Raw genomic sequence first — 11,054 nt, forward strand, 5'->3', positions numbered from 1 at the left:
ATGCACGTATCTATGTGTATCAGAGCGAGTTGAAGACATCTACTGGTATGAAAGTGAGGATGAAGACTTCTGCATTCACTCTATTTAGGACCAACAAGTTCAAGGGGAATGCCAATGGAAAATAGGCAATCAAAAAATTTTAGAACTCAGATGGTGTATTTTGGAGGAACTGGGCAAGTCATAAATTTTAATTTAATGCCCAGACCCAGGTTATCATAATTTCTTGAGTAATTTTATTCATCCAAAAATAAATAAAATAAATTCTTGAGTAATGTTAAGCTCAGTTATCAAATTTAAAAAAAAAAAAAAAAAATGAAATTAGGATAAGAAAAATTCAAATATTAGATACATCTGTGATTCATTAAAAATATTTATTTAACCATTCAAGAAAGAAAATCCCAATTCTCCACCAAGATTAATAAGTTATACAAGAAATAGGTAAATCCCAAATGCTGGATTTTTAAATCAAATTCGAAGATGAGAAGCATTCCACTCACCATCTCCATCTGATTTTTCTCCCCTGGCCATTTGAAGGTTCAGCGCCTCTGATGAGTGTCTCTGGCACAGCGTGTGATGACTTCACATCCTCTGGAGTAGGGATTTCCCTGTCCAGTTGCAGGGCAGTTGTAGTAGGAAGAACCAGGTCTTGCGCAAGGAATCATGTCCTTCTTTAGGGTATCATAGCTTATATACCTCTTCTGCATCGCTAGAATTCGTCTATTGGAACCTGAGTCCATCTCCATCTCCATTTCCATCTCTGTCTCTGTTGCAGACAAGCATTCGATGATCGTTCCTGAACAAACCCTCTTCGGTATTAAATTCAAATCTGTGTTCACGAACGAATTGGATCCTAAAACTTGAACAGAATTGCAAATCAAGAAATGGGTCTCCAGAAGAAGTAAGATCAAGTAGTAGTAGAGCTTCTTGATGGAGAAATAATTGGTCTTCATTTTGGCCATTACGGTTATTGTTCTGCTACCTATCCTCCCACTTTACTCTCTGTGTGAACTGTGAATTGCGAACTGCCTTAGTAGTTTGGGACTCATAAAGGAGAAGAGGGGTCACTCTCAAGTACCCAAATGGGGGTTTGCGTGTTTTAGTGAGCGACTGTGTAGGGACACAACCATGAACCACTACCATGAAATGATACCGTAACCTTGTCAGGCCCCGCACACTAACGAGCATGAACTTTGCCTTTCCGGCAAGGGGAGAAAGGTAAGGAATTAGATCTACAGCTGGTGTAATTATTTGGTTGTACATGTAAGCATTCAACACCTGTTCTTTTAGTTTCTAAATATATCTCTATTTATCTTTGCAATAGCATGAAGCATAATACATATTGAATGTGTTGGTGTACGATATCTTGTATTCCGTCTTAGTTTAATCTAGGGGGTATTAGTGCAGGGACCCGCGACAGAATGGTGATCCTGCTTGCCGATAAGCGGGCCGTGGGAGTTGTAAGGGAGCAGAAGGCCCTCTACAAGGGGTGTAGGGACTAGGGAGCATAGTCCCCCGTTAGAATTTTTTTTTTTTTTTTAGGGTAGTTTTGTACTTTCCAATGTTAGAGTTTTTCGCTATTTATTTGTAGCGAAGTTACTTTCTCTATAAGCAATTTTGAGAGGTGTGAGGTTGAGTGATATAACCCTATTCTCTATTAATAGTGAAGCAGAATCTCATCTTACCGAAAATGTAGGCAGTCTTGCCAAATCTCGTAAACTTGTGTACATTGTTTATTTTTGTTTTTCCATTATTTTCTGCATTGCTTTTAAGGTTGCGTTTCTACAGAATGCTCACATGCATGAGTGTACAATTGGATGACTGTACATGAAGCTGATCCAAACTCAAAAGGTAAGTCCAAGCGAGTGTCAAATTGGAACTGGGTTAGATCTAAACTTGATAAGTCCAGGTAAGTGTCGAATTGAAACTAGGTTAGAAGATCGAATCGAATGAAATTTGGTAACAATCCAGAACTGGGAATAGAATCAAGGCGAGACTTGGGCACTGTTTGATAACATTTCTGTTGTTTCTGTGTTTAGAAACAACAGAAACGACTTTTCACGTTTTCGGAAACAAAAACGGATTTTTTGGCGTTTGATAAACTTATTTCTCAAATTTTTTTTTGCAGACATAATGCCACTAAAAAACCCAATAGTATCATCGGATGTCCAAAAGGGATAGAGGGTTCAATTATCTTTTTTTATGTTTAAATAGTTGAGAGATTTATCAGGCACGACAACCGTTTTTCCTCTCTCAAATTCATTTCTAGAAACGACAAAAAAAGTCGTTTCTAAAATTGTAAATAGGCATAAGTTTTGATTTATGTTTCTAGAAATGGGTGAAACGATACAACTTTATCAAATGCATTTTAGGCCATCCGTTTTTTAGAACAAGAAAACACAGAAACGATAGAAAAGGAATGTTGTTTAACGATGACTTGGTTACTTTATGCATAGTAACTGGCTGTTAGCATTGAAATCGAACTGAATTTTGATACCAATATATTATACTACATTAATCGATTGGTATCCAGATTTTGAGTATTTTTATCCCTGAAACTCCATGGTTCTCCCATATCATAGGAAGCCCTTGTCGATTCCTACAGTCGCAAACAGTGGCATTGAAAAGAGGAAAGCTAAATAGAAACTCAGTCCAATTGAATGCTAAAACTATCAAGTTTTTCAATTGGTTTAATAGCATATCAGGTCTCAGTTCAAAATCAATTATTTATCGCTTTGGAATCAGATTAAATACTTTAATAAACTGGTTTTCTTTTAAAAATAAATAAATAAATAAATAAATAAATAAAATATTAAATCGATAAATAAACAATTTATCGGTTTCACTTTATATGAATTATTTAATTATGATAAATAGTTTTGATTTTCAGTTGACAGTTGGCACCTTTAATATCTGATGCATGCATTTCATGGAAAATTTTACGAAAAGAATAAATATAGTCAATTTTCAAGGATTCTTACCAATTAGTGAGAAGCATTGATTAGAGAGTTTATAAAAAAAAAAAAAAAAAAAAAAAAAATCTCTCTTTTTATTCGGGTGCTCTTGATTTCATGTAACTTATTTCAACCATATGATTTGCGATATATTATTAAGCTTCTATCTCTGTATCTTGAATGATTCAAATTAATAATGTTTTAAAGTGTCAAGTTTGGGTCAATAATATAAGGGAAATTATTATCATAACAAAGGTCTGTTATATATCTAAACATAAGAAGACATCATATACCCTGGTAAAACTATGATTAGAGATACAAATGGTAATAAATTTTAAGGATAATTGAGTAAAATCACATTTCCCGCTGGAAAATGGGTTAAACCCAAAAACTTTAACTAAAAATTATAAGAAAGGGTTAAAACGATTAGAATCTCTCTCGTCTCCATCCATGAGCAACCCGAAAGGGTTAAAACGATTAGAATCTCTCTCGTCTCCATCCATGAGCAACCCAAAAGGCTTTCTTATCCCCAAAACTCTAGCCCTCTCCTTTTCCCTCTACCTTGGTCCCTCGACTCCCTCTCCCCCAGTCTCTCGTTACCTCCACCCCGTGTGATAGTTGGAGAGTAGTTGGATTCTACAACTGAGGTAGCGGCGTAGCACCGCGAGACAATCAAGTATTCGGACTCTGCGACCAAGGTAAGAATAACAATCCTGTAATATATATTTAAGTTACAATGTTATTGCTTCTTGATTTTTGGGTGCAAGTGAAATTTGCACAATTCTGCTTGAATTGTTTTGAAAAAGTTATGACTGAACTACTAACATTGCAGCCTGTATGCAAATTTCTAATTTTGAGTTGTAGTTTGGCTAGGAGTCGAAGGATATATTGATACCCATTGTAATTCAATTTATGTTGATGTAGCATTTACTTTCATGTCTATTTGGATCTTAGATATTTGAGTCTCGGAATCACAGTACAAGTCAGCAGGAACATATTTTCTCATCAGAAAATTTCCCAATGTAATAAATCATTTTAAACAATTTCAAGTTCCTTCAAAATGTCAATGCAAGCCAATAAGGCGTATTACCTAACAAGTCCAAGCTATGATTAGGCCAATCAAGAGCTGCATCATCAGTTACCTCAGCTTTTAAACTTAAATATTGTTAGATACAACGACTTCTCCTAGAGTCCTAGTTCTGGGCACAAAATTTAGATGAACATTTGTTAAAAGCAACTCAGGGTCTTTAACTATCATAATTCAAATGCCACCTCTGAAGACCATAGCCAAGCTTACAAATCGGTAATATGTATCTATAAAAGAATAATAAAAGTTACAACCAACAAGCTTAGAACCATACTGCACTTGTAATCCAATGACCAACCAAATCTCATCCCAACAATTGAAACCCAGGTCTTCAATTGAAGTACTTAAACATGACTCATGGAAACAGTGCATACTCTTCAAAAGGATTGAAACAGGGGAAAAAAGGAACGAGTATAAAGATAACCCATGCAACCAGCCTACTTCTATGCATGTAAAGAACTTAGCAGACAATGACATCTTTAAAAATTGGTTGAATGGGTCCTTTGAAAGAAGTTGAATCAAGGCGAGCTGTAAAGCTTGTCCATAGCTTCAAAAGCATTCCAAATGGAGGAGCAGAATTTTCTCCCTTTTTAGATAACTGGGTATTTGATGTTGCCTTCAATGGTTTGGATTCTGTTTAGACCAACTACATGAAAAATGGGAACACATCTAGTACAATTTGGGTATCAAGTGCATTAACAAATGGCGCAATTATTCAGCGATGGAACATTCTAATCAGCTAGTTCCCATAGCTCAACCATTTCTCTAGTAACAGAAAGGAGTTGTATACCCATTGAGATAGAACAGGACTTGGCTGAAATGACCTGCACATAAGGAGAAGCAAAAAAATTGTAACATCTACCTAGATTTGAATTGAAAAATATTGAGGGTAAACCTGAGCAGAAGAAAAATATAATTGCAATCTTGGTCAGCTTTTTTAGACTTTCAAAGTAGAAGCCACTGCAACCCCCCCCCACCCGGCCACCCCCCCCTCCCCCAAAAGAGAAAGAGAAAAAAGATGTAACCATACTGCTTCTTTTTAACTACTTAACAAAGACGCGACTATTCTTCCTTTGTTTTACTACTTAATAAAAAAAAAAAAATGGCAAAAGGAATCAAAATTGTGACATGGGAAGCCAGCAATCAGAATTGGCCCCTGTGCTGAAGCAATGGCCATGCGACCAGGTAGCATTCTTCTTCCCAAAGTTTTAGCTTGGCCCATGCCTATTAAACTGAATTAAATCATTCTGACATAGAGGCCTTAGGAGTGCTATTGCTGAGTGTGCTTCAGCAGGGTAATCAGGTGGAAAGTGGAAGCCATAGAAGGGTTCATCATCATTGGGTGTCCTCAGTGATTGCTGCTTCTTATAATATAAATATATAATTCCCTAATAAACTGGATCATGGACTTTGGGATCTTCTACTAGCCCATGAATTTAATCCTTCATATGTATTGCTTATTTCTGTTGCTGCAGTCTGAGTTTATAGAAAACAGTAATTGAGTTTTGCATTTATGTTTTGTAGCTCTAATTTTGTTTAACATGACTTGGAAGCCCTATATGCAAGAAGACATAGAAGTGACTTGCAGTTAGATTGGCATATATAGTCAAGTTCAATTTGTTTAACATGACCTCACTTATTCATCCCAAAAAAAAAAAAAAAAAAAAAAACCTCACTTCAATGTTGGAAGCTTAAAACTCAGGACAGATCTGCTTGGTCTAGAATAATTGTCTTGGTTGTCAGATGGTGATTGGGATACATTGTGGGTGTTTACCTATACCATGGTATAGTGGCTATTTTAATCTCTGTTGCTAGAAAGGCTTTGAGCTGAATGATTGTTAACTTTCTTGAGTCATCAATTGCACAGAAACTCTGTATAAATTTGTCTAGTTGAGATATATTCAAAGACTTCCAAAGCCATGTGATGATTTATCAGTAGGCTTAATATTGACTGGATGTAGCCAAGTTGTAAACAACTCATGATTTGGAGCTTATGATACAACAGGCTACAGTTTGACTCAGTAAATACCGTTTTTCATTTTTTTTTATCTGATGTAGCCACATATGTGACTTTTCTGTTGGGTTGTAATGATGATACAAACTATTAACATTTGGCTACCTAGAGATCCAATGATACAAGGTGTGTGCTTGCAAATAATATCATGCCCCTCCAAACCTGGTATCATCACCTATATGATTCTCTGTTGTTTTACAATGGTAGTAGTACTTGGATAATCACGTTGCTGATTTTGCTGGTCCAAAACAGTGAACGCAACTGTTTGGCCAGCTTCAGCTAATTATTTGAAAACCTAAGCCAAATTTTATTTAAAAAAAGAAGAAGAAGAAGAATGAATGAATTAATTGACGCATAATTATTTCTGGTGAGTTTACTTGACTTCAGTTTTCTAATCTGTGATTAGTCTCACTTCTCTGTCTTCTTGCTGTGTATAGGGCTTTCAAGTCAAGTTGCTGGGTTTTCTACAAATATCTTTGAATTTTGTTTAATGTGACCTCACTTCTATGTCTTCTTGCAGTATATAGGGCTTCCAAGTCAGAGAGAAGTTGTCACACATCTTTGAAAGACTTGATGTTTAACATAAATTTCTTCCTTTGGCTTCTCCAACGATGATCTGGATTCCAAATTCAATGGTAAAAATGTTTATGTTACAGAGTGTTTTATTAATGTAATGTTGTTTGCATCTATTTGATAACCAAAACAAGAAAATCATCCAGACCTGCAGAGTTGCCTCGGTCACCATTGAGAAACTGTTAATGATCTTCAATTTCCATTTTGAATTGATGTGGTCCCATTTGAGTCTGTTGTTAATTGTTCAAGGCTGATTTAGTGGAATGCCAACAAGCATTGTGCAGCAATGAACCATCCATAAATTGACGATGATGCTAGAAATGGGAACACGTGCCACACAGAAAAAGAAGGGGTGGGGGAGCGGGGGGAGAGAAGGCTATTTAAGTGGCTTTGAACAAAGGTATTATTGGTTTGTGTTTCAGGGGAAGAAATTCCTTATTGTATTCCTCTGGTAATTGTCCTCATTTTCTCTCTTATACAAGTCTTTAGTTCAAATTGGTAGGGCATTTGGGGATTACCCTAGAGATGGTGGTTCAAATCCATCAAGATTCATTGAATTTTCTTTTGTTTAATTTTCTAAATTCTAATGGCATGAGTTCAAAATAGAATGTATCATAGGATCCACTTAGATTGACATTTCAATGTTTTCCCCAAGTTATGAGGTCTCGGTTTTGAGCAGGCCTAAAACCAAGATGTGGCGAGATCTTGTATTTTTTTACTAGTACAACTCAGGATGGGTTTCGGTGGCCATAAGGCCAAGTCAGCCCCTGAATCTTGCCATCAAGCCTATTTTAGGCCTTCTAAACACAGTAGAAACATTAGAATTTTAAAAATCACACTCAAAATGGTATTTTGCTTTCGGACCCTTGATTGTTAATCTAGTGTAGGTGAACTCTACCCTAGGCTATTCAAATTTGACAAAATTATCCAAATATTATAGATTCGATCAAACTATTCATATTCAATATAGAATTCACTTGTACATCTTAAATGGCTATAGTATCCCACTGTGAACAAAATTAGTAAGCCAAGTTTAACAAATTTGATCAAATCATTTTTTGCTTTCATCGAAATCTATATCATTTGATATACTTTTCACAAGTTTGACAAAGATATCCAAACTTTATTTAAATATGCCTAAATTTTATTCAAAATTAACCTTCCCTAAGCCCGAATGTGTACTAGGCTAAGATTTCTAACCATGAGGGTTGAAAAACACTAACCCTTGGGGTAGTGTTAGGGTGTCAATCAGGTCAGTTCCAAATGATGATAAGGTGGATCATAACAGAACTGAGAACCGACTTGGTTTTGTATTTAGATACTCAAATCGATTCAATTTGGCTTAGCTCGGTTCTGTTTTGGTTCTAATTCGGTTCCGATATGCAGTTTTAAGTCGGTTTATACTTCGGTTTTATTTCGGTTATGAAAACGGTTCCACTTTTGAACTATGACTGTGATGTACCAAATGCCATAATGGGATCAAGTTATGGGCCTTATGGCTATTGCGAACTCCAAAATTATCTTAGCTTGCAAACATGTGATGATAAATTGCGAAAAACACTTACCACATAAAAAAAAAGAGCTTGCAAAAAAACACTCTTGAATGATAAGAGCAATTCGGTTCGGTTCGAACCGATGGTTCTAACTCCCTAAATCAAAACCGAGCTGAACTGAATAGCATACTCACATATTCAAACCGAATTTATTCGGTTTGATTTTGGTTCGATTAATTCAGCTCAGTTTCGGTTTCGGTTTGAAATTGACACCCTTAGGGTAGGGTTGAGTTAGACTTGGGTTGAGGCCTAGGCCTAACCTGGCTCGACCCAATCAAGTGTCCTGAACATCTATTATCATGTTGCACTTCATAATTTTAATTGTCTTATTGACCATTTGATCTATTAATTCGTTTTTTTTTTTTCTAATGTATACGACGCAAATGGTATAAAAAGGTCAATCAAGTTTAGTCCGAACTTCAAAAAAATCAGGGCCAACCCGGCCCAACACTGCATAATTAGGGTCAATTAGGGTTGGGTTAAGGTGGGGATAGGGTTTTCAGACCCAGCGCAACCGAACCATGTTTCACCCCTACATCAGGAGCAACTATTTTGAAGGGCGGAGATCCTCTGCTTTCTTCTTTTCACATATCGAAATAGCTGGAATCAGTTAAACTTTCTGTATTTGATAGGAGAATGTAGACCCCTACTAAATTTTACTATTCAAGAATCTTTAGACTTAGAATAATTCAGCAGAAATTAGCAATATTCATCAAATATACCATGTGAATATCATCATCGGATTGTATGATTCCAATCCATCAATTGTATAAACTCCATACCTTCATACCTAATCAAAGATTCTAAATATAGTGATCTAAGGATGGGTTTATATCCTTTGCCATGGACTTTAGGACTTAAACCATTAATCTCTTTGCACTCACATAGAAGAACAAGATTTGCATTTATGCAATTGAGTCTATTCATCCATCAACAAAAGAATTACATGACTTGACTGTAGAATATATGGAAATGGGAAGGTGAGGGTAAAATCGACACAATTGTGTCTATATACAATTGAAACCACAAACTCCAGAACTCTTCGCTCTTTAGCATTAGTTATATTCCATAACAAATCATATTGTGAGGCTGATAAGTCCCAACTGAAAATCTGTTTTCATGTTCTTCTGAACAAGTTGCTGCCAAATCTCACCGTCATTGATGTAGTTGTCAAATGCACGTTCCAAGGCGATATTTACTCCCTATAAGAGTTCAGAACAAGTGCATATCAGAATTCTGGGTGGACATAGAATTTGAAAGTATGAACCATCATCCAAATAGAGTCATCTCAAGACAACACTGGAATATTGATAAAAATGGGAATGTGGCGGACCTGGGTTTATTACCTGGGGCTGCATCAACCTTAGTAGAAGGTCGATGCTGTACCACATTCCAGATAAGTAGGGGACCCACAAATTATAATCCATAAACAATATGATGCAGTCAAGAAAGCGGAAGGTAAGGCCACCAAGAATAAACCACACCGGCAAGAAAATGCAGTTAGGCAGGTGGAATGCAAGGCAACCAAGAATAAAATACAAGAAGCACCAAAGTCTAAGTGACCAAGTTAAGTAGCGAGTAGCAGCCAGAAAACATGCAATTATCAACAGACAGGAAAGAAATAACCAGTCAAAACTGCCTTTGTTGGAACAAGAATCAGTCCTTTAACAATTTTGTCAACTCAAGTCATCCACGTATAATAGTGTGTGCATATGGAGAGAGAGAGTTTAAAAGAGTTCCACAGGGGAATAGCGCCAAATCTGTTCAAAGTCTATGTGTGCCTTCATTGGCCCTCATGCTTCCCATTGGAGACCAAGTGGTTAATACACTTGTTTTTAGGAACTCATAAGTCATAACTATGAACAACTCTAATTTCAGTTCAGCATCCTCATAAATATGGTCTGGCTGCACATGAAAACCTTAAAAACACTTCCTTTTGTGTCCTCAACCTTATAAAGACGAGGGATCAAAAGAAAGATCCAACACAGTAAAAACAGGTAACAGGCTCCAGCCCACTCTAAGAAAGCTAGGGTCTCTGTTGATTGGCCGAACACCCATTTGATTGGTCCATAATATATCCTCTTGCATCTAACAACTTTGGTATTAGCATTGTTAGACCAGCAATATCCTTATGAAACCATGGTGCATTGACTAGTACTGATCCATGAAACCCAGAACTCCTACCCAAACCACAAGATCATAATTTAGGGCCAAGGTAGCACAGCACCCTAGTCAGCTCTCAATCATACTACTATATAAAAGTATGCACTCCCCTTCTTTGGTATACTTTTTCAAAAGACCAAAAAACCATTGACATCTATCAAAAAAAATTTCCAAATGACAAAAAAAAAAAAAACTGTAAAAAATCTCCAAATGACCAAAAACCCCTCAAAATGGAAGATGAAACAAATAATAATTATATAATTCTCTCTCCCTAAATGTGGAGGAGAAAAGGGAAATAAAACTCTCTATAATTATTATTAATAATAATAAAAATAAATTCACTATAATTCTCTATAATAATAATAATAATAATAATAATAATAATAATAATTATTATTATTATTATTAATAAACTAACTATAATTCTCTCTCTCTCTCTCTCTCTCTCTCTCTCTCTCTCTCTAAATGTGGAAGAGAAAGGGAAAGAGTGTAGAGAGAAATAGAGAGAATTATCTAGAATGGGGAGGGAATGAACAATTATGGAGATATTAAAAAGGTAAATATGGAGAGAAATATACTAATAAAAAAAAATCCCCACTCATCCTCTCACTATCTTTGGTAAGTAATTCCTAACAATAATTATCTCTCTCTCTCTCTCTTAACGTTTAGGAGAAAAGTTAAGTAATTCTTAGAACAATTATGGAGATATTAAA

The 11,054-nt window shown here is 35.9% G+C and overlaps 1 protein-coding gene and 1 long non-coding RNA gene across 2 annotated transcripts; one reads left to right on the forward strand and one right to left on the reverse strand.

Moving 5' to 3' along the window:
• Window positions 1-333: 333 nt before the first annotated feature.
• On the reverse strand, window positions 334-1,051 carry LOC122066785 (protein RALF-like 33). The gene has a single exon (XM_042630622.1). The coding sequence runs from the start codon at window positions 957-959 to the stop codon at window positions 537-539; it is 423 nt and encodes a 140-aa protein (XP_042486556.1). The 5' UTR covers window positions 960-1,051; the 3' UTR covers window positions 334-536.
• Window positions 1,052-3,411: 2,360 nt separating this feature from the next.
• LOC122066784 lies at window positions 3,412-6,834 on the forward strand. Its single transcript, XR_006136467.1, has 2 exons — window positions 3,412-3,649; window positions 6,573-6,834. It is a non-coding gene; the product is annotated as an uncharacterized LOC122066784 (long non-coding RNA).
• The last annotated feature ends 4,220 nt before the right edge of the window (window positions 6,835-11,054 follow it).

The sequence above is a fragment of the Macadamia integrifolia genome, unplaced genomic scaffold (genome assembly GCF_013358625.1).
Source record: "Macadamia integrifolia cultivar HAES 741 unplaced genomic scaffold, SCU_Mint_v3 scaffold2585, whole genome shotgun sequence".
NCBI classification, from domain to species: domain Eukaryota; kingdom Viridiplantae; phylum Streptophyta; class Magnoliopsida; order Proteales; family Proteaceae; genus Macadamia; species Macadamia integrifolia.